General features: G+C 37.7%; 1 protein-coding gene across 1 annotated transcript in view; it reads left to right on the top strand.

The window, feature by feature from the left end:
* LOC129261001 (uncharacterized) overlaps window positions 1-24,126 on the top strand; it is a 29,771-nt gene extending 5,645 nt beyond the window's left edge. Inside the window, exons 4-19 of the mRNA XM_054899026.2 lie at window positions 1,555-1,612; window positions 2,042-2,480; window positions 2,907-3,177; window positions 4,556-4,715; window positions 5,433-5,593; window positions 5,994-6,188; window positions 8,750-8,814; window positions 10,845-10,937; window positions 12,510-12,788; window positions 13,731-13,813; window positions 14,161-14,343; window positions 14,947-15,043; window positions 16,188-16,330; window positions 17,179-17,298; window positions 17,923-20,368; window positions 21,224-24,126. Coding sequence (XP_054755001.2) covers window positions 1,555-1,612; window positions 2,042-2,480; window positions 2,907-3,177; window positions 4,556-4,715; window positions 5,433-5,593; window positions 5,994-6,188; window positions 8,750-8,814; window positions 10,845-10,937; window positions 12,510-12,788; window positions 13,731-13,813; window positions 14,161-14,343; window positions 14,947-15,043; window positions 16,188-16,330; window positions 17,179-17,298; window positions 17,923-20,368; window positions 21,224-21,484 — 5,054 coding nt within the window. The 3' untranslated portion in view covers window positions 21,485-24,126. The remainder of the gene's footprint in view (window positions 1-1,554; window positions 1,613-2,041; window positions 2,481-2,906; window positions 3,178-4,555; window positions 4,716-5,432; window positions 5,594-5,993; window positions 6,189-8,749; window positions 8,815-10,844; window positions 10,938-12,509; window positions 12,789-13,730; window positions 13,814-14,160; window positions 14,344-14,946; window positions 15,044-16,187; window positions 16,331-17,178; window positions 17,299-17,922; window positions 20,369-21,223) is intronic.
* The last annotated feature ends 723 nt before the right edge of the window (window positions 24,127-24,849 follow it).

Raw genomic sequence — 24,849 nt, 5'->3', positions numbered from 1 at the left:
ATGGATATAATCAACTTTCATAAAAGCCTTGTATGAGGACACTTTTCACTTATGTCCACTTTTCATTTTATGCATGTCCAAATCATGTAACATGAGTAACCGACACATTTCAAAGATTTGCCAGGAGCATAATGAAATTTCCCAAGTTTTGTTTTTATACAAAGGATAGTCAGACTGCATACTATGTTGTGATAAAGAGATGTTTAGTTCCTATCAATAATGATGGAGTTACAGCTCCTAGTATGAGTCAAGGTGTCTCCAAATGTAACGTGGGTAACCGTGGAATAGCCCGAAAGCATATTTGTGGAAAAACATCCCCTCCCCCCAAAGAAGTAGTGAATTACCCCATGAAGTAAAACTTTTTTACATATTGAATAAGACTATTTCATAGTAATTTTTGTCTCACCTGCATAGCAGAGTGAGACTATAGGCGCCGCTTTTCCGACGGCGACGGCGGCGGCGTCAACACCAAATCTTAACCTGAGGTTAAGTTTTTGAAATGACAGCATAACTTAGAAAGTATATGGACCTAGTTCATGAAACTTGGCCATAAGGTTAATCAAGTATTACTGAAAATCCTGCCTGAGTTTCATGTCACATGACCAAGGTCAAAGGTCATTTAGGGTCAATGAACTTAGACCATGTTGGGGGAATCAACATCAAAATCTTAACCTAAGGTTAAGTTTTTGAAATGTCATCATAACTTAGAAAATATATGGACCTAGTTCATGAAACTTATACATAAGGTTAATCAAGTATCACTGAACATCCTGCATGAGTTTCATGTCACATGACCAAGGTCAAAGGTCATTTAGGGTCAATGAACTTTGGCCAAATTGGGGGTATCTGTTGAAATACCATCATAACTTTGAAAGTTTATGGATCTGATTCATGAAACTTGGACATAATAGTAATCAAGTATTACTGAACATCCTGTGCAAGTTTCAGGTCACATGATCAAGGTCAAAGGTCATTTAGGGTCAATGAACTTTGGCCAAATTGGGGTATTTGTTGAATTACAGCCATAAATTTGAAAGTGTGTTGGTCTAGTTCATAAAACTTGGACATAAGAGTAATCAGGTATCACTGAACATCCTGTGCGAGTTTCAGGTCACATGATCAAGGTCAAAGGTCATGTAAGGTCAAAGAACTTTGGCCACGTTGGGGGTATTTGTTGAATTGCCATCATATCTCTTTAAGTGTATTGGTCTAGTTCATAAAACGTGGAAATAAGAGTAACCAAGTATCACTGAACATCTTGTGCGAGTCATAGTAGTTTTCAAAATCAGCACTGCTGCTATATTGAATCGCGTGATGCAGGTGAGACGGCCAGAGGCATTCCACTTGTTGTCATTAGGTAGTACAAGAAATCTACCATATTCCCCCTGTGTTCCTTGTCCACTATTTACATGTACAATCACAGAATATAATATCTGCTTCATTTCCTTGTGGCTAGCAAGTACACCCCTCCGTATTTAGTTTGTGTTTTTGACACACATGCAATCTTGTCATCTGTTGTTTTGTTTTTTGTTTTCTTTTTTTTGGCATGAGTAGGAGACGCCACTTCCAAACACTGCGTGCTCAGGATGATGCCAATGTTCACATCAAAAAGGTAAACAATCAAGATTTCCTCACCACAATAAAACTAACAGGGAATAATGTTCAATATTTTTAAGGGTGAGGTCACTATTCAAGGGTATGTAGACATTCGTTTCTGTGAAAGTGACTCTGCAAATTTCTCTGAAGCTACAATGTCAAGGTTAGGATTGTCTTAGGGTTTTTCTTTCAGAATGATGTAACAAAAAATAGGATTAAGTAAGATTAAAAATGGGTCTAAAGTTCAAGTTTGTGTTGATTTTCGGTAGCAGTCATTGTTGTTCAATAGGCATTCACAAATCTCTCAGATTCATTTCCCTCTAAAATTTTTGCTTGATGTAAATTACTAGAATTTGATTGTACATATGTAAATTTTCTTGTCAGAAAAAAGATGCAAAAGAAATCAAATGATTCTGTATATGGTTGTATCTCGTTATTCCACCAGTGATTGTGCTCCTGAAAAATCGTTAAACCCTGGCTCTTCTGAGACGTTTGTCATTCACAGCACAGAGGAGATTAGGACAACAAAGAGAAAGATGACCAGGAACCAATCAAACAACTCCATTGAGCAGGCTTCCACCAATCAGAGAAGGGCATTCAGTCTTGAGACTGGTGAACAGACCGCTTCTCAGGCACCATCCAATAATGCAACTGGAGAACAGTCACCTGAGGCTCGCACTGTTATCATCAGAACAAAGATCGATCAAAGGCAGTTTGATTTTGGTGCATTTGATTCCTCCAGCACATATTCCTGTATAGGGTACGATTTAATGAAGAGGAATAGTGATGATGATGATGGTACCAGCAAAGTTAGGAATGATGGTCGGCAGTCCAAGTGGTTCCAGGAAGCAATGATGAACTTGAGTCATCAAAGGATGTCTCTGGTAGGTAGTGGTTTTAATGTCTATATTCTGTACTTAGTGTGTTAGGGATGAGGAGGTCTTGAATTTTATATTTTCATGAACTTCAAGGGAATGGAAAATCATATTTTTCCTTTTGAAGTACAGTACACATATGTCCACATATCCTATTAACTTGTATTGAAACCTGTTTCAATACATTAATGATATTAAAGGGATTCGATAAAATTTGCATTCCTGATAAATGTATTGAAGTCAGTTGTGGATTCTACAAGTGAAGGATTCTTGGTCTCTAGTTGAAATTTCTACAGATTCAAATAATGTGAAAGGATATTCAGACATTGCCATTTGAAAGTTTGGCTTCTCCCAATTTGAATTATGAATTTACAATGTATTAGCTGAAGCAATTTTTTGATAATTTGTGTCAAACTGTTCTTATGCCACCTACAGATTATTGAACTATCTTCATCCAGTTCTTCATTGACCACTCTTGGTATCTTGGAGCCTTTGACCCCCGCCATGGCTTCAATCCATCTTCTCCACCCCAAGTCCATCATGCCACTGGCCACCACACTTGCCTTTCAGTCCATCCCTGTATCAACGGGAAAGGGACCTGCAATTACATCAAAGGTTAAGCGCATCGTAGAAAAGTCAGCAGAAGCAATTATGGGCTGTGGGAGGGCTGATTTGCATTCGAGCAAGAAGGTGACAGAGAATGAGGGTGAGTTTAACTTAAGGACGTTCCACAGTTATATTTGTGCGCATTATGATCTGCGCATAGTTTACACTCTGCGCGCTGACGTCACAATGGATGAACAGGTGATTAATTAGCTGCGGGTATGAGCTGATTTTTCTCATCTTCTGCACTTAAACTGCAGATCCGATGCGTTATTTCATGAAGCTAAAAAATTGAATTATTCCATGGACCATTCAAAAAAATATTCTCTACAATTTCAAAATACTTTACTCTGCAGTGCTGCCAAGAATCACGAATATTACCCCGAGTTTGAATAAATGGTAGAGTGGTTTTGATTTGTTCTTCACATAGATACTAAGCATTCGGCCCATTTTTGGTGTTTTAAAAAGCGCATTTGCTCTAATAAAAATGCTGATAGTTTAAAAACAAGCACATGAACCCCTATTTTTTAATGTTTGTTCCTCTTAGGTATACCTTCCTCTACAACTCTGCAAATTTTGGTGAAAATGACATGGATTTTTAATAAAGTGCAGCATTTATTGTACGTTTGTAGTTTGTTACTGAAATTTTACATTTTTTAGATTGGGATTTTGTTATCTTTTACGCCATTTTTAAGAACTGACAGTGCTGTTAAACTTAAAATTGCAAACAAATAGCACTATTAATAGATTCTCCATTCTAACGATACAATTATGAACTCTCTTGCGAAATTTGATGACTTTTTCATGTATTTTGACTGAGTAATGGAGGTTTAAACTCATTGTAGTAATCTTGGGCGGTCTAAAAATGCCAAATTCTTTTGAATGCGCAATTCTTAAGAACATCAATTTGGGTGAACTTTGAAGCTCTATAGCAAAAAATCAAGCACATGGACCTATATTAATTTTTGCATATTTCGAATATTAAGGTTCTAAAGTATCTATGTGCAAAGTTTGGTGAAAATGACATGGATTTCACTTTAACTGTGGAACGTCCTTAAGTTCACATCATCTTGTTGTCTTCTTTTGTAATCCCTTCTTCTTTTGCGAAATTCTTTTGTAATTATCTTCGTCTTTTCCTCTCATCTCTGTACCTCTCATTCCCTTCTTTCACTCTCTTTCCTTTCTCTTCCCACTCAAAGCTATCCTCTGTCAAATTTTTTCAGCCTCTTGCCCTCTGTCTGACTCACTTTTATGCTTCTGCCTTTCTCTGTTCACGCATCTCTTCTTTCCCTATCTCTTATGTTTATTCTCAATTTCCACTTTTTTTCCATTATCTTGAGCCTCAATACTTTTTCTTTATCTCTAAATCTCCTTGAAGGCTACCACCCCTCTTGCATATCTTTGCCCTCTTTCTTTGTTTCTCCATCAACCTGTTTCACTGATACTGGTGTACCGTCTTCCCATCACTCTCTTTCTTCCAGAGACATCCACTGCAACCGAAACCGACACCAGGATACCCGATGAATTGAGTCGCATTGACAGAGGTCACCATGAACCATTCCATGCCAGCTGGCTTGAACCTTGGCATATCTCTGCTCCATCGAGAAACACATGCGATCAAGTTGTTGAGCAACTCTTGAGGTAGGTTTACACCATGATTATATCAACACCTATATTGCTGTCTCCACAACAACATACAATTTTAAAGGCCCTAAGATTTTGATATGAAAATGTGAATTTGGTCATTGTAAGTTGATTTAGTGAAAAGGTATTTATGCAAGTAGTGAGTTGACATGTCATTGGGCGTCCATCTCTAGGAAAGGATGATGATCTTAGAACTCTGATTACGATAGAAAGATCGATAGAAAGATCAGGGCCCCGTCTTACAAAGAATTGCGATTGATCCGATCAATCACAACTATGGACAGCCTGCAATGTCAACATCTATTATGCATGTTTGTTCAAAAATATTTCACTGTGCTTCTCTTTGTTTACGAAGGACATTGTGCAAATTTCCTGTAGACAAATTATGACACTGATGGATTTCCATAGAATTACGATTGATTGGATCAATCATAACTCTTTGTAAGACAGGGCCTTGTCATACAAAGAGCTGTGATTGATCTGATCATCACAACTATAACAAGCCAGCAATGCCAATATCTAGAATGCACACATCCATTCAATTAATTAATATGATGTATCCTTTTGTGTTCATTTCCTATACGACAACTTATTACATTGATTGATTTCAATAGTTGAGATTGAACGGATCTAACTTGTACCCAGATAATTGGATTGTATAGAGTATACTGTTCTTGAGATTGGCTCAAATGCATCATCTCTGCTGTTGTATAGTTTTCCAGATGACAAACGTTCCCCAGGACTCCGTAAGAGACAGTTAGTCGCTGTTTATGAAGCATTTTTCAAGCAACTTGACTACACCATGAAGGGAACGACTGAATTCACCAGTCCACTTTCCAAGCCAGTACCTGATGAACAGTCCAAAAATACAAAAGGTAGGTATTCTTTAGCCTTTTAATCAATGGGAACTATTTTTGATACAAAATGCATCCATGAGGCTAGTTATTTGGTAGACCAATTTGATTTAACATGTACTTATATATGTCGGCTGTTTTGCAAGAAGTAGAAACATAATGATCATGTTGCTCTATCAGTGCATTAACTGACTTTTCTTAGGCATGATTAAATCCCCCCCCCAAAAAAAAAAAGATATTACCATAAACACCTCCAGATTGTGGTATATGTAAGCTTTATTAATTTCATTTGTTTTATACTATTTGGTTCATGCAATGATATTTTAAAAGACATTATCAATATTTGTCATAAAGAGGTGATTAGCAATTTACCACAGGTTGTCTATTGAACAAAGTTATTCTTTTTTTTTACCCTATCAAGATCCAGCCGCAGTGAGACAGAGTCCACGACTGAAGCGTATGAAGAGCACGCCAAGCTATGTTGGTGCCAGGACTGCTAACATCATGGCTAACAGTCGTAAACTCCAGGCTAGCAAACCCAAGGTTGTTGTCAAAGACAAGAAGAGCACCATACTCACCAAGAAAAAGAGTGACCCTATTCCAGTCAAACTACCAGGTAAGCATCATTTGCATGAAAATTTGGGATGGAGAGTATAATGTATATTAGCTATCTTCGGAATAACTACTAGGCCCGTTTCGGGTACACGTGTACACGCCCGGTCAAGTCAGTGCACGTGTACCGAATTCCATGACCGTGTACACGGTAGCATCTGTATAAAACTTGCGTGGGAGTTGCAAACAAGTGAACAATTATTTAATTGATCACAATTCTATTATCATGCTCACAGCATCACATTAATTCTAAGTTCCCAGATGCTGCACAAGTTTTAATCACTAAATTCCACTTTCATACCCACCCTTGAAGTTCTGTGTTTGCGCAAGAAGCCACGGCGCTCACTCACATTTTTTTATGAATGAAGTCTGTCTTGGGCCGGCCTGGGGTGTGTGCAACATTCACAAAGTTTACATACAATGCAGTGACGTTATGATTGATAAAACTAGCTACGAGCTTTTTGCCGCGCCTTAATAACTACTACCACTTGATTTCTATTTCCCCAAAATGAAACCATGTGTAATTATGATGCCTATTCGCCATTAATTTGAAGTTTATTTTGATCCTAATTCGAGTCTCACTCGTCTGTTCGTGTTGAGATAGTTTATACACGATGAATTCATGAATGGAATTTATCGTCATCGATTGCGCATCGTGCTTTAATCAAACCAGATCGAAATTGATCTGAAAGGAAAATCATGACGCGATCAACGTAAAATAAATCTTGTTTTCATTAACAATATTTCTTTGATATTATGACCATAGACCATTATTTAATCGTAATATTTTAACAATAATTTGCAAATGATAATCATTAATATGAATTTAGAGCTTGATGTTATTCAATTCAGTTCAATTTGTATTTCGTTTCCTATTTTAATGACGGACATCACAAATTCTGTTACGAGTGATGGGTTGCAGTGACTCTTCTCACGATCGTAATATCACCATAGAATACAATTTTACATGACAAAGCAGAGAAAATTAGTTTTGATATTTATTCACATCAATTTGAAGCTTGTTTGTGCCCAACTCTGCATTAGAATTCATGAATTGAAAATTATGTCATCAATCGCGCATGCGCAATGTGCTTCTTTATCTCGGAGACGTCCGAAGTACTTCCATATTCCAACATAACATAACTTTGCTGACATTACCAATATTTTTAGTATTGCCATAGAATTTTGTTAAATCATAATGATTTAACAATAATTTACATCCAATCATTCATATAAAGTTAAAGCTCAATTTGAGACATTCGTAATTCATATTTATTTTGGTTGAGTCAGTGCTCTGCATTCATCTTGAGTCTAAAAATGGATTATCAAATATATCATAATCAGAATTAATTCTTGAACATCATGATAACTCATATTCCACAAACTTTTCTTACAATCGTTATATCAGCATAGAATACCAATTCAAATGACCATCCTGAGAAAATTACGTATGATATTTATTCCCATCAATTTGGAGCTCATTTTGGATCCAACTACATCTCGGTCAAGTTGGTCTCTGGTAGGCGCACTTGTTGGGCGGCAAGCACCCCTGTCATTTCGGGCGGGAGAGCGAGTGTAGTATAGGGGCTGTAGTGTTTCGCGAGTCTGGACTGTGACTGTGAGTTGATCGAGAATTGTTCGGATCGACTTGATTCTGCCTTCCATTATTATTTTATTTCAAACGTAAGGCCTATATGTTGTCATCTGCAAATATCATTGTTTTAGATATTTTGGGAAGAATTCTGCTTTGATACCTTTTATTTCAGTTGTTGTTTTGTGATCATTGAAAATACAGATGATCATTATTGCTCTGCATCCGGCCGCTTGTGCAACGCTTAACCTGGCCCTCAGCGTATTTCAGCACGGTCATGACGGAGCAAAAAAAAATTGACTGATTTTCCCGCCTTCAAATTTTGATGCATCGATGTTCGATAGAATTAAATCTGTTTACGAAATAATCGATATGACTTAGGCCCAACGCAAGCTATCATATTATATAACATAACTGGCTCTCATTGTTTACAACATGTACACGACCGAAAAACAGGCCGTGTACACGTGCATCAAAAATGGACTTTCAAAACGGGCCCAATAACTACAACAGTTCAATGACAATACTGCATAGGATGAATGAGATTGAATGAATCAACCTTAATAAGTGTTATCCAATTTATTATGACGATTTGAAGGTTGATAACTTCTCATTATTGATTGATATTTACATTATATTGGATTGCTCAGAATGGAATACCAGAAATATTCCAAGAGTTTGGGCAAATATTGGCTCTAACGAGTATATTTTTGGTATACCATGAAATAATGCCATCTACATTATCTATGCCTCCCATCCCCCCCCCAAAAAAATGGAGAAATTTGATAGAGCAAGTCATGTCACTTTATCATTATGACTACCGTACTATAATGAATGAGGATTTAATGATAAGATTGAAAATGAGAAATGATCAAACCTCTTTTTCAGATAGGTATTGCTTGGCTGTCTCTCATATGCTCAGTCCCTTCTCTCACTCACACATATTTTCTTTCTTTTTTTATCAATATTTGTAGATGTTTCATCAGTTGAAGACTTGACCAAGCATTTGAAACAGAGCTACCAGGATGTATTAACTCAGGTATAGTATCATGGTATATCACTATAGTCTTGGAAAGAAAAGCATATTTTAGAAATATGGCAATGGTTGCAACTTTATATTGTCTAAAAACAGTCTTCTAATTCCTGTAGAGAACCGTTTCTAGGTAAAAGGAGTTCTTTACCTTTGCCACAACTCTAAATCTAAACTCTTACTGAATTATCCTAAAAATTCATTGATTTTGAGACATACTGTAAGGTTTTATCACAAAGAGTTAAGTATGACTTAAGAGTCGCACAATGTTCAGTTGCGTGTCATATATAAAACATCACCACATTGGTCAAATGATGCTTAGAGGACACGCGCTACTGCACGTTAATCAACGATGCTAGGAGTCAGCTGGGCCGTAACTGGTGCCAGTTTGTGTCAATGCAAAGTGGCTGTGGCGCCTAGTGTTGCCTATAAGGTGCTCAGTGGCTCAAACTGCTTCCCTACTGGCGCGTGGTGGCTCGTAATGGTGCCAAAAGTTGAATTTCGCACCATAATTTTTGTCGTGGCAAATTAATTTTTTTGCGCCACCACACAACAGTTTGAGCCACAAGGCACCTTATTTGTGACAAACTTGATCTTATAGTTTTGTAGATTATGCCATGGGTAACGTGCGTGCCAATTTTCATTGCAGTGGAATACTGCACCACAGCTTCTTCGCATTGGCACGAACTGGCATCGGCCCAGAGATTGTATGTTACATACCATGTGAGCATCAGCACTAAGCATGACTTCCAAGTCATACTTGGGCTATTTCGACGCCTATACAAGAAGACTGGGGGGGGGGGCAATTCAGCCCCCCCCCCTTATGATCTCGGCCGTCGAACACGCGATTGCGGCGAAAATTGGCATTACTCATGGCATAATCTACAAAACTATAAGATTAAATTCTGCAAAAAATATCTCATTGCTAATTATTTATGCAAATTTATGCATAAAATCAAAAGTTTGCTCTAATTAACTAAATAATGCCCCTAAAATGCTAATTTTGGGTTCACAGACTGTTTATAAGAATCTGATGAAATGTATTTTTAAAAAATTTCAACAGCACATTTATTTTCTTGCATATTTTATTGTTTTCAAAATTTCATTTGTATTTCTTTGTTTCTTTAACTTTCTGTTTTTTATTGTTTTTTCAATGGAAATCGTTGGAGACTTTATTTTGAACATAACAAGATGAAATTGATAAATTTTAATCAGTAAAAGGAAAAATAATTATACATTTATGAATTTTGGCTAAAAACACTATTTTCATTGGATTTGTGCACGATTTTTAGTCTGTATGCACTTACGAAATGTTGCGTAATATCGGAATCGCGTACCCAGGGGTCACAAGTTAGGTCTCAAAAGATGCGCGAGACTTGAAAGTAAAAAGTCTGTGAGCGACGCGGTCAAAAAAAATTTGTGTGGCAGTTTTATCGCGAAAAATATGGAGGGGGGGGGCTGAATCAGCCTCCCCAGTCTTATTAGGGTTAATAACTCTCTGTGAAACATGCACATGACACCTAGTGCAGGCTATTCTCTTCTATGATAATCTACATGGCATTATTTCATCAAGTTCGTCTGCATGAATAAGTTTTCATCAACTGAGAGTTACCATGGTAACATTGTTCATCATCCAAACTAAGGATTTGTTGACATTTTACTTAAAGGGACAAGCTTGGAGGAATACTGCCCTAGGGAGCATGTCATGACGCAGTTTATCAACAGAGCATCCAAATCCTTGCATCTGATTGGCTTGGAGGAAACTTTTCAGCAAATTTCTGACAAAAGTGCGTTTAGGAAACGCTTTCTAGTAGCATGCTCTGATACTTGAATTGGTTTTGCACATTTTATGTTTATATTGTATTTTATCGTGAATTTATTTGCCAAATAGAATAACTGAAGAAAAATATAACAATGAAAACAGTACTTATATATGATGATGCGCAGGCAATCCTTCGCATTTGTTCAAATTTCGAATTTAAAACGGTTAGTCAAGAATCTGTGTACGATTATTACATCTGTTTGCATTTTCCCCTTAGAATTCTTGCCCACTGCGGTTCACCCAGTCTACTGTGGCCATTGTCCTTCACTTCTACAAGACATCTCAGCAAACAAACCAAGAAAACAGCATTGTAAGTACTTGTTTTATCTTATACCTGTTCCAGGAACGCGTGCATGAAAGATTTTCCTGAGTTGGTTAGCTATACCAAGAATTCGATTGAGAATGTTTACTCTATAAAAATGAAGAACCCTTATTCCCAAACTCTATATTGTGATCTGAAATCAAAGAAGTATGATGTGGTATTTTGATAGCACCACCTTACTTCAAGCGACTATGGTTTTGGACTTCTACCAGTCCTTTTCCGATATTGTGCATATACCACAGATTTTTTTCATTTCATTTATTTAATCATGACATACCCACTTTAGCATAATGGCTGTTCTTCAGTGAATCCCTGATTAGAAGTAGGGACTAGAGATACATATAAATCGGCCTCGATAGTGCACTCCAAAGTCCTTTGCAAACATGATTTACTATTGTGAAATATCCATTGGCATTATAAGAATCAACTAGTAAAACCTTTTTTTTCTTTCAATAGTATTGTGCTATGTACTAATCTAAACATGATATACAAGATAGTGTTCCAGGTAGGCCTCTACAAATTTTTTTTTCATCACTTGCCCTGTAGGCAAGTGATGGAAAAATTTGCTTGCCCGATAGAAAAAACTGCTTGCCCAATTTTTTCATAATTTTGCTCTTAATTATTCTTTTATGATGGTACTTCACTAAATTTTAAAGGTCAAGAGAAATAACAAAAAATGAGAATCATGTACACACATAGGTCTATAAGTTTATTTTCAGCAGTCTTGTCATGACATCAGTTATTATTGCCATCATAAAAATGGATATGCTAATTTTAACTCAGTTTCACTAGTAGCTTCACTCACACTACCTTTGGAGCTATAAAACTAAGTCACTGCCGATTGTGATGACAAAAATCACAAATTTTAGTTTTGACGACTCATTATTTACTGGTTTGGGAACGATTGCGAATCTTGAGGCCCAGTCGCAAAGTTTGCAGTGAGCTCGAGAATCAGCTGGCTCGCTCAATGTTGCGCCAATGTATGGAGCATACGGGTGCACTCTGCGAAATAATGGGTTTCCCCCAGCCTTCGTCATCGGCAATTTGCGCAAGATAGTAACGCATGCGCACAGCGTATTTTAGAACATAAGTTGGCAGCCCCATAGCGCTTCTGCGAACGAGTTACCTGGCGATAAGTCATCGGTAAATTGGCGCTGACTTTCCATGTTTAAGCTGTTTTTTTACTGGTTTGACATTGTACAAGAGATAATTAGCCAATAATTGTGATTTATCAAAAATTTATTGAAATTTTTACTGTCATTTTTTTTCTCAAATCAATCACTTGCCCGATTGGGCAATTGACGTTGAGAAATGCTTGCCCACCCATCATTTTCACTTGCCCCCGGCAAGCGAGTTTGTCGCGCCCACTTCCAGGGGTGTATATTATAAAAAAAAGATAATTTCAGTTGGATATTTTCCAAAACTTTATTTACGATATAGGGTCTAGCCTGTATAGGCAGATGGCAATTGTAGAGAGGTGATCCTAATATATTCCAGTGGGTCCGGAAGGCATATTTGAGTGTTTCAATCAACAGCAAATATTTGTCTTCTTCTTCACAGTCTAACATGAGGACCCTTATCACAGACACCCTTCTCCTCACCAACAAGGAACTCAGAGAACGCTATGCCCAATGTAGCAACGACTCTGGTGACCAAGAGATCAGGTTTCACGAGGCCGAGATGCAGATATTGCTGCGGCTGGAGATGGAGTCGGTAGAACCCTCGGACATCGCAGCCTTGAAAGATAGGGAAAAGAAGGAGAAGGAAGAGAAAGATGAAGATGATGAAGATGATGATGGAATAGAGTTACCAGAGGCTCTACAAGACTCTGTGGATGAGGTGAATTTTCCATAAATATTTAGAATTTGCTGATATATTTCTTCACAATCACAAAATCAAGTCCCCTTTCCCCCATAACAGCTATGACATTTAAAGAGCAACTCAAAAGCCGGGACAATACCATTGACTAGGTTTCACAGCATCTTTCCTGATTTTGCCTAGTTTTTGCTAGATGTAGGATAATAAATGAAAGATGCCTAGTATGAATCATGAAGTAAATATAAAACGCATTTAAAAGTATCTTTAAGATTTTTTTACGGTGCCCTAAGTTTTTTTAGTATTTATTCAAGTATTAAAATGCTCTGTTGAATGGGTGACAAGATTTCAAAATAAAACATAGTTTGAAAATTCGTCTTAGACTGCTATCCTCCAGGTTTTCTTACTCTGTATAAAGACAAAAGCTTATCTGAATGGGGTGTATTAGTAATGTGTGACATTTGAAATATAATTTTTCTGTAATTTTCATGTGCTATGTACAGGGACCACCAGATTCTAGTAGGCAACAGTTTCATTAGAGAAAAAGAATAATCAAATTAAACTCTACATGCCCGTATTCTGAAGTCAGGTTTAACTTAGACCATGGTCTAGCTCTGTGCTAAAATTATGGGAAGCAAAAAGTGTCAAAATTTTTATTAAGTTGTACACTGTATGTTTACTGTGCTCTTTCCTGATTCATCGATGTGGTGAAGACAATCATCTATTTATACTTCCTAGACAATTGTGAATGATTTGAGAGCCAAATGAGCTGAAATATGATATCTCTACCATTAGTGATTTATGTAACGATTGTCTATCCATACTTAAACCACAACTTTAAACCTGAGTTTAAGTTAAACGCGACTTCAGAGTACGGGCCTCTGGGTTTAATTTATTTCAAATAATTAGAGCACCTTCGTACTGATAACCAATGGGTGTATTATGTTCCCATTAATTTTGTTGCAGGTTGTTCATCTGCTTGAGACAGTACCAATCTTGGCCTCTGCAGACAAGCTTACTGCTCTGTTGACTGATGTTGTTCTTGCTAAGTGAGTACTAAACCAAGGATAAATACCATATTTGCCAAACAGTTGCTAACTGGGGTAACCATTAAAATTGTGCGGACATCAATAAGTCCTAGATAATATGAAATCCCAAAATTTGTGCCTATTTTCCTGACCATAATTGCTGTGTCTAGAAGGAGTTACAAAGTTTTGAATTTAATTTCCATTCTTATCTTATGCATTGTTGTCAGATTTCAAAATTGTATCCAAACAAGAAAAAGCATAGAATTTTGACCAAAAAAAAGGTCTAACTTTTTTGTTAATATGAAAAAAATTGTTATATAGTTATAGTAAAAGCTTTCAATCTGATGTCCTTTCTTCATTATTTACAGTTATGCAGAGACCATTCCCTACATGGTGCGTGCCATCTACGAGGGTCTGGTGAAACCAGTGCCTTCGGTGCTGTTTTCTCCGAGTAGCGATACAACAGGTGTACCCTCTCACAAGCAGCCTGCATCCTATAGGTCCGTCAGCTCCGGTGGCTCTCTCAATACCCTGGGATCAAACTCAAACAGGTAACATTATGATGGTATGATTCATCAACAATCATCCGATGTACGATGAGCTTAGATGAGGGCTAAAGCCCCTTTTTATTAAAGTTTTTGTAAATCCCCAAAAGTGATTGTCATCGTTCCAACTCATTACTACATGTACATTGTATGAATTTATATGACCTAAACCTGTTATGGAGGGGATGATATGAAATGAAAACATGTTTTAGTGGATGTGTTTTCCGATTTTATAGTAACATTTTCGTTTTGGTTGTGTTCCGAATTAAGATAAAATGGTTTTCTGATATCCAATCACAAAAATAAAACTGAAAAAAGAAATTCAACGTCCATGACACTTTGTAAAGATTAAAATGTTAGATGACATTCGTGTATACATGTAATCACATGGACTTTTCCAACAGCTTCAAACTGTTCAGGCGTTAATGAGAAATATGCCATCTCTGATTATGGACACTTCTTCAGTCTAAGTTTGTGGTGGGAAATTTTTGTTGCCCATAATCTAGTTGACGAGTAGTCCAAGTTGATTATTCTTGAATCAACTTCAATGAACCAAATTACCTTCAGTTTATTAAGGGAAAATATTAATACTTATTGTTTTCTTCATAGGTCAAGAGCTCTCGTACGCCATCCCAGCATTGCGGATGCGGCACCCAAACGCATCATTGGAGTTCCTGCAAGACGAATGCAAAATGAAAAGAAAAAGGTGAGATTGTCTCCTTGGCGTATATGTGACCAGCCGCTCCAAAACCAACAATAAGTCGCCAGGGAAGATTCTCTGTAAATAGCCAATATAGTAAAAAAAAATTATTAACAAAGCAAACATTTGAAAAAAAGCAATTCTTCATACTGTCAAGATTTCATTTTGTAAAGTTGATTATGAAACAAGATAAAGAGTTTCTTTGACACTAGTTTTGCGAACTGATTACAATTTCATGGAGATTGCATAGTGTGCATATCTCATGCTTGAGTGAACCTGAACTTTCACTGTTGTTTTATCCTTACTTTTTTTTTAACACTCTCTTAGATTTGTCTGTATTCAATCAAGTGCTTGTGCCAGTTATTGTTGATCAATTTTGACAAGTTACCTATCATTGAAAAACTTAGGTGTTGTTTTTAAATTGTTGGAATCGGGGTGGCTGGTCACGTCTATGTTAGTACAGGTCAAATGTGACCTGCTACCTGAAAACCAACAATATGTCGACCAGAATGAATTTTGAGATTATAATCAACTTTAAAAAGGCACATCCTAAGCTTTGAAATGATATAAAACTTTTCAAAATTGATCAACAATAACCCACACAAACACTTGATTGAATGCCGAAGAAATTCAGTGAGAGCCTAAAAAAATAAAGAGAAATGTGCACACTGTGCAAGCTCGGTGAATTTTCCCAACAGTCGGCAAAAAGAAAGACTGGTGTCTTTCATTCAAACTTTTAAAGTTCAAATTGTGACATAATGAAGAAGAAAAATTCTTCTTTCAGATAAGCCAGTTTTCTCATTTTGAGTTGATTGCGATTGATCTTATAAATAAATTTTCATTTTCTGTATTCAATCAAAATGAATAAGTCTTGTAAATCATGTGAAGATTCAAAGTTGATATTTGTTGTAGTTCACCATGTGATAAGTTTTCTTTGATGATGATACTCTGCTACCGCATTACTAAGCTAATGTACAAAATGATAGGAAACACAGTATACGGGAAATAAAAACCACTTCTGGAAGGTCATATATCACATTAGAAAGGTGGGACGTACATACTTTATGACCCTGTAGTATTTATCATGGCAATCATTATGAATTGAGTGTAAATTATTAATCAATTAATTTCATCAAATTTTGTAATTTAGGTTGACGCTGCTGAGAAAAAGAAAAAGGAGCAAGACAACACGGCTAAGACGGTGAAAAGAAATCTCTTCAATGATGATAGTCCAGATGTCAGTAAGCTCACTAGAAGAAACTCAGTGGCAGTCATGCAGACTCACACAGCAAGGTAAGCAATGGTATTCTGCATTCATATATTCCTGGACGAAGTAAGATTGGTTGATAGGACTACGTACTTCTCGTAAATGCATAGATTTTTTTTTAAATAATATATTGAATGCATATATTTTTGTCACCCTTAGTGAAATCAAGCCAACATAATCCAAGGAATATATTTATTGTGGGAAGCATTGCATGAAAGGGCTGTTCGGACGTTTTCTGACAAGTCCCATTTTATCCAATAGTTATCATACAAACGGCTCTTTTAAGCCACTCAAAATTAAGGGATGTTGTTGGATCTGACAATTTGTCAGACAAAAATGTTAATGAAATGCTCCACAGGGGCCTGTTACATAAAACTTTTGCTATAAAAAAATCTCTGGAAAATAAACAAAAACTTGGGCAAAATTTTTTTTCCAGAGTTTTTTATTTTATGCAACAGGCCCCAGGTATGAGTTTCAAGAAAATTACAGTTTCATTGGCTACTTTTATAAGCCACTGAAATCAGGGGCGGATCCAGGATTTTCCAAAAGGGTGGGCAAATTTTTCGAAGGAAAATTTTGACAAGCCCCCCCCCCCCCCCCCAAAAAAAAAAGGTTTTCAACCACAAATAATAGGATATTCCGTGCCCGAAAAAAGTTGGCACATCTCGGTTTCAATGGTATTTTACATTACAAATTTTAATTTCTCTTCTCAAAAGGGGGGGGGGCACGTGCCCCCTGTGCCCCCCTCTGGATCTGCGCCTGACTGAAATCCTTGCATCTGATTGGCAGAGAGCAAAATAAAATTACTGACTATACATTCGTGAGAAATATTTTCCTGTTAGAAATATAAGTATTCAAATATTTATTTTTACAGGAGAAGCCCCCGGAAATCAGTGCGTAGCAGTCAGATTGTACTTAAGACCAAGGTTGTCAAGGAAACACCTGGCAAGAAACAAGTCCTGAAGGCGATGCTTAACAAACTTGACAGAGCAAGGTACTTTTAAATTTCAATTATGGATCGTATATATTTTACACTCAAAGTTTGCTAGTACACATTTCCCTGTCTTTGAATTGTGATATCTTAAATTGTTTGGGGTGATTCCCTATTGTACGTATATCCCAAATTGTTATATGCATGACATGTGCTTTGTACTGCATGTAAAAAGTAGAAGTGGTCTCAAATTATTGTGACTTGAGCAGTTTATGAAGTAAAGTAAAGGTTTAGAATAATGGGAGCCGAACGTACAAAAAGGTTCAGTTTTGTGCTTGTGAAATTTATGATTAGGCAGCTGTCAATAATGTGGCCTCAAATTAACAGGAAAATTACTTATTGTTTGTTCTGTGTGATTTAGACCAAAATGCTCTTTGACTTCAACAATTATTCACCATAGGGTGAGTCGACTCATTCAGTGTTTGATTCATGCATTCAAGTAATGATATAAAGAACCTTGTAAATACCTCGAGTCCTAACTGGCAGGAGCCAGAAAACACAAGTGTAAGTTGAGATTTAAAGCACAAGAAAAGATTAGAACTGGGGAATATGCTTGCAATCTAAAAAACAAAATCCTCTATTTGAATGTAAGGACAATAATAACCTATTGTGCTTATTCTATTGCAGGAGGAGGAGTAATAGTAAAGAGAGGGGAGCACCTGATCCAGGTAACATGTTGGTCATTGAAGAATCTCCAGAGAAACCTGTCAGCTCTATCAAGCCAGATGTCAGACGTAGCCCTCGTGTTCACAGCTTGAAACGTAGACCTTCCTTCTACAAGAAGCAAGAGATGCATCGGGCCAAGCTCCTTGGTGCCAGGATAGCTGGGACAAGCCCACCTGCAGTAGCCCTCAAAGAACCACCTCTGTCAGAGAAAAAGACAGAACACACAAAGATCAAGTTATCCCCAGCCACTTTCCTTCTAAGTGCCATTACAAGTCCAATCTCTAAAGCTCCAGATGTGAAAAATTCACCAGCAAGGGTAGATTTTGATTCGCCAAGTCGGAATACAAGGTCCAGGACAGGTGCGACCCCTGTAAAGGCAGTAGGTGACAGTCCTGAAAGGAGTGCCCCGAGGGTAACACCTCGTGCCAAGGCAAGGAGGCGCTTGAATGATGAGCTGTTGAAGGGTGATGCAATGAAAAGTCCTGTCAAGGATCTTTCTGCTGTTCCGAGTTCGCTATCTGAGACGCCATGTAAGAAACAGGTGGAAGAAATATCCAGTGGAGACAGACAATCCCCAAGGCTTTTGATAAAGGGTGGATCAGGAGGCAAAGAGGGAGACAGAAGAGGAGATTCTTCAGCATTTCATGACGAAGGTATGAAGACAGCTACCAGACACAGTCCCAGAAAAGCCTTCAGAAAGATTCCCTTTGGTAGCACTCAGGATACTAGTCGGTTGAAAGACATAATCAATCCTGACCCAATAGGAAGAGGAGCCGAACTGCTTGTTGGTGCAACGGGAAAAGAATCGAGCAGCCAATATTCTGCAAATGAATCAGCTTTTCAAGTACAACTCGATAAGATTGAGAAAAATGACGCACAAGGAATCAATGTTTCTGGAATTCATGATGGAGAGCCATCGCAGGTTACTTGGTTTGACAAGCTTAAAGAATGCTCTGGAGACAAGGAACAGGAGATGGATCAGGGCAATGTGATTGAAGATAAAGTGAGAAGCACTCCTTGCAAAGAGGATCTTGGCACACCTCCAATCAAACGAAGACGTTCCAGAAGGGACACATGTACTCCTCCCTATGTTCCTGTGTCTAAGTGTGCCACACCAGAGATTATTAACAGTTGGCCTCGAAAAAAGGTCAGGTACAACACTCCATCTCCTTGCACCAGCAAAGTACTGAGCTCTTGTGAAATCTCACCAATCACCAAAGTGGAGGATATCGTTTCAAATTTGACTTCACCTCGTACAAGACGAAGAACACCTCAGTCCTCCTCCAAACAGAGTGGAAGTGGATCTGGGAGGAAACGCAAGAGGCAGTCACCAGGTGTCACCTTGAGCGAGAAGAAACAACGCCTGTCTTCTGGACGTTCCAAGAACTCTCCAAGAGCAAAAGGATCCCTACTGAGCATGCTAACCCCAAAACATAATCTAGAACAGTGCTGTGTGTCACCTGTGTTTGGCAAAGCATTAACCAGAACTACATCAAGCCCCCAGAAGTTGTCAAAGCCTTCAGGAAGCAAGGGCAGCATGAGCAGTGGGGAATCTTTGGATGATCTAGATAGGAGCTTTTCTCCCATATTTGGTAAGAGTCTAGTCACCAGCCCAAATGTTCCCTTAAAGACAAATGAAAAGGATACTAATCAGCAGAGATTGCCCATGTCATTTATTGATAAAGGATTAGACTCGGATGCAGACACTGATTCTGAGATTGACTTCCCCAAGCTGAAGTCCAGTCAAGGCTCTGTAGGTAATTTATCTGACTCGGAGATGGCTTCGATGGTTGACAGAGCAGCGGAATTAACCAATGAGAATGAGGAAGCAGACAGATTATCAAAGAGACACTTGCAGAAAAGTATGCATGAAAACAAGGACATTGGTGATTCCAGTCATAAGAAGCTTCGGAAGAGGAATTTATCTCAGATGTCTCCTGATCAAAAGCCACTAGAGAAACGGCACTCTTCTTCAAGTCATGATAAGATCATAGATGAGAGAGAGTTTTCTGATGATAAGTTGCTTGAAAGCAGTAATGTTGGGAAGGCTATTAGAAAACGGAGGTCATCAGAAAAGCAAGAACCTGCTAGCAAGCTAAAACAAAATATCACGAGTGAAGAAACAGAAGTGAAAGACCCCAAACCTGCATTGCAAAGTTCAGCTGAAAGAGTTCCTGATGTCAAACTTCTTGAAGACTTGGAAAATACCAGACCCAAGGCACCTCCTAAGAAGAAGAAAAGGGTAACCTTACAGACAAGGATTTCTTCTTCTTTGGGTCGGCGTCAATCAACACCATCTAGGCTCAGTATGACCTTGAAGAGACCAAGTGCAGGAGCGAACTGGACAGTGACCAATTCCCCTGAATTGGCTTCTCGTATGGGAGCTTCAGAGGATTTCTCACTCACAGTAAGTGTTAATGTTAGTGTTCTTTAAATCCTCTAAAGGCATAGGCCCGAATTTACAAAGGTGGTTTTGAAAACTGTGACCCACGGTTGAGTCCATGGTTTATGCAGATTTCCTGTATACATTTCGCTTATTTTACCGTGTATATTAAAAAATGTCCAATGCTGATGCGCGCTTTTGTCACAGTGCGCCAAATTGACGCCTGTTGCCATGGTTATCCACGCTATTTTATTCTTGAGTCCACTGTTTTGAATTAATGAGTCCACACTTCAAACAGTGGACTCATGAATGAAATAGCGTATCTAACCATGGTAACAGGCGTTAATCTTGTGCATCGTGACAAAAGCCTGCATCAGCATTGGACATTTTTTACACATGCGCCCGATACGTGGTAAAATAAGCGTAATTTGTACTGTAAATCTGCATAAACCATGGATTAAACCGTGGGTCTTCAAAATCGTAATTTATACTGTAAATCTGCATTAACCATGCATTCAATCATGGGTTTTCAAAACCACCTTTGTGAATTTGGGCCATCATGTTTCGGGGGGTTCCTTTTTTTCCCTGGAAATTGACATTTGGATTCAACATTATTAGTGATTTGTTGGAAATTTAAAAATGAATTGAAATACTGTAATTTAATAAGCCATTCATTTTAAATCATATGCAAGGATTCTTGATAAGCATTCACTACCATAGTGCATACATATTGTCAAATATACTAGAGATTATAATCAGTTTGTGTACCTTTGTCATAAAGATCAGAAAAGGCATGCAATTGACATGTACATATTATTTTTCAATATTTTGCAGTACAGTGTTTAAAGTCATTCTTCATCTTATTTTCCCTTTAACTAGGCAAGTAGCCTGTCCTCTGCCGATGATGATGTCTTCGAGCAGAGCAGCATGGTAGCGGGTCCATCACCACCTGATGTCTCTTCCACCCCTCCTACACAGTCGGGCAAATCCAGCTTCGTGACCACACCCCTCTCTACTACAGGACTGTACTCTCTCATGAACTCGCCTCTTTTGGCTTCTGGGAATCGAAGGTCTACCACAGGAACACCCAAGAGAATCAGGACCAGTCGTACTTCCAGGCGGAACTTGCCTCTTCAGTGATGATGACCCATGAACTCAGTCGGGCAAATCCAGCTTCGTGACCACACCCCTCTCTACTACAGGTCTGTACTCTCTCATGAACTTGCCTCTTTTGGCTTCTGGGAATCGAAGGTCTTCCACAGGAACACCCAAGAGAGGCAGGACCAGTCGTACTTCCAGGCGGCACTTGCCTCTTCAGTGATGATGACCCATGAACTCAGTCGGGCAAACCCAGCTTCGTGACCACACCCCTCTCTACTACAGGACTGTACTCTCTCATGAACTCGCCTCTTTTGGCTTCTGGGAATCGAAGGTCTACCACAGGAACACCCAAGAGAGGCAGGACCAGTCGTTTTTCCAGGCGGCACTTGCCTCTTCAGTAATGATGACCCATGAACTCTTCCCTGGTCGCAGGTTCTGGGAATCAAAGGTCTGCCACAGGTTCCCAAAGAGAGGCAGGACCAGTTGTACTTCCAGACAGAGCTTGCCCCGACAGTGACCAATGACTCTCCAATCATAGATCTTCCGTAGGCACAGCCTACAGACAAGTCATACTTCTTGACAGAACCTACCCGTTCTGTGATTACTGATTCACTTCCTACACATATCATCCATGAATCGCAAATCTGCAATGGCTACACCCTCAAGAGGTAGGGCCAGTTGCACTTCCAGATGGAACTTGCCTTTTATGTGATAAAATCTGTAATCTCTCACAGATCTTTACACAAGCACAACCGAGACAGATACTCCTAGATACATACTTCTAGATAGAACTTACCCCTGTGACTACTTACATGCATGCTTGGATCATCTCGGAATCACTAGTCTTCCATGGGTACACCCTGAGAGAGCCCAGACCAGTTGTATTTCCGACTAAACTTTTCTGTTCAGTGATGAACCATAAACTATCCCCTCTGGAGCATGTCATCAGCATTTCTCATCTGACATGTCATATCTGACAACTTTCCTTGATTTTTATTGGCTGAGAAGTACTCTTTCTGTGGAAACTGTCTAACGTAACACATTCCTTCCATACACATACAATGTATCTATCAAGTTCTACTATCAACTGACTTTTAGTTGCCAATTTGTTGGTTGATTCAAAAAGTTGAATATCTAATTTTGACATGTGTATCATCTAAATTTTACAATGTGCATTAATGTCAATGAATATTTCTGACTTTGAAGAACTTTTGTAAACAGCTAATTAGACCGATTCATGCATGTCACTTGTCGGTTTGTGTTTATTGCAACCTAAAATTCATGATTCTTTATCCAAGAGAGTCCGTACGTTTTCAGACTACAAACTTTTATTTTGTGGGCAAAATAGCAAAGTGATCATTCATTCAAAGTCATATTGTTATTTGCTTTATTATGTATTTTATATGTTACCAAATAATACAGAATTTGCATTTTAGGAAAACATTAAAAAGAGCTATGCAGAAACATGTGAATGATCAATGAGCTTGAGAATGCCCAGTTCAATTCTTTCCTTGAAAATGTTGAGCACGAATATCCAGTTGCCTAATCGAAAGGGTAATTTTTTTCCAATTTCAATTTATATTTATTTATTCAAAGATTTTAAACACAGAGTATTTAAACACTACACAAAACAATTGCATTGAAACGGACACAGAATGACATGACAAATCAAAAACTTAAAAATGAACTGATGAAAAGAATATCTACTATAGATTGTAAATCTTGTAAAAAGCATACAACTAATGCAAATTTAAATGGGACTGAAAAGAGCACCAAAAAAAAAACACCTAAAAATATTAGTTCATGAAACTAAAAAAGTATAGGTAAGGATTAATTAGCTATTCAAATTAGTAACAAAGCTTCACCATATTTGCCTTTTTACTTGTGTGTCTCCCTGAGTCAAACTGATTACATGTTCAGTTGAGGCCAGAAGTTTACATACACGCAGGAAATTCAAAGAAAAGGTGACACTTGCCAAACTTACCAAATTTGCCAGATTTACAGTATCTTATGAAATATTTGTGCTATCATGACGAATTTGATATCAAACAAATGAGTATGTCATGCCCCTTCATCACATTGCTGTGTCATCAGAAGCTGAAAAATATTTAGGTGTCATTTTTTCACCTAAAATCTAAATATTCTAGACAAATTTGAAATAAAAACTTGACAAAAACATTTCATATTTGTGCTAGTTACTTCTCAACACAAACATTTAATATAAGTCATAGATTTGACATTAACATATTTCTATGAAACGATGTTTGCAAATATAATAAACAATAATATTTTTTTCTTCAAAGAAAATTCCACCTGAAAGCAGCATCCAAATCATGTCAAAGAGCTTAGCGCGCTCTTTCATTGAAACTAAATTAGTCACAATGGTATTTATATTTCTGAAGATGTAGTAAATTTTACAATGTTTGGCAAGCGAATATATTTCACTGAATTCCATGGGTGTATGTCAACTTTTGGCCTTAACTGTATGTAGTGTGTACAATTGTAAGTTTGCCTTCTTGTAATGCATATTGTGTTTGTATATTAAGCATGTGGTATTGTTTTTAGGTATAGTCCAGTAGATTAGAGGAAATGATATCAGCAAATTATTTGAAAAGGTATGTACAGTATTTTACACCTTTGAATGAATGATAAAGATAAACAATAAAAACTGATACATTATAGTTCAGTGATTACTTATTGTTATTTCTGTCGTATCATGCACTCAGGAGGTACGTAATATCTAAACAAAAGTCATGCCCATTGCTCCATTGCATGTGTGGTTTCACAGCGTCTTTCCTTGCATCTCCCATTGGTTTGGATATTGGAGGATTGGCAGAGAACAAGATGCTGAGCAAAATTCCTGTGTTCAAAATGCTACTGCTGCTACAAGTAGCCAAAATTTTTGTTGACAGAGGTACCTGTGAAATTTGATATTTCCAAAAGTTGCTTTTTCACATTTTTTTTCATTTCATTTATTTATTCCAAATTCTCATTGAAAACATACAACATACAAATCAAAGAATACACTATATACAAAAAATAGAAATACATTTAACAAGAGAATAAATGAGAATATGAGGGAGCCAGCATAGGCCAATGGCCTTTCTAAGGCTTGACCAAAGAAGATCCTTTCATCATATTTGGAGGTACTATATGGGGAAGTAAGTTGCATGCTTGTGGAATAATTGTCAACTTATACTATTAAGCTGGACTACCCCCCCCCCCACCCTTTCCTTGACAAAAGGACACACCTTTCTTAATATCAAATGCTGCATAAAGTGGACTGAATGGATGAAATCTATATAAACCATGGCTTCAATATTCACATATGTGAAAAAGTATGATTTTTTTGTGTTGTGCATATTCAGTACCAGTGAGGGGAAATGTATCATCCTCTAAAAACT

Source organism: Lytechinus pictus, unplaced genomic scaffold (genome assembly GCF_037042905.1).
Source record: "Lytechinus pictus isolate F3 Inbred unplaced genomic scaffold, Lp3.0 scaffold_19, whole genome shotgun sequence".
Lineage (NCBI taxonomy): Eukaryota > Metazoa > Echinodermata > Echinoidea > Temnopleuroida > Toxopneustidae > Lytechinus > Lytechinus pictus.
Note: the sequence above shows the minus strand (reverse complement) of the source record. Positions and strands in the feature narration are given on the sequence as shown.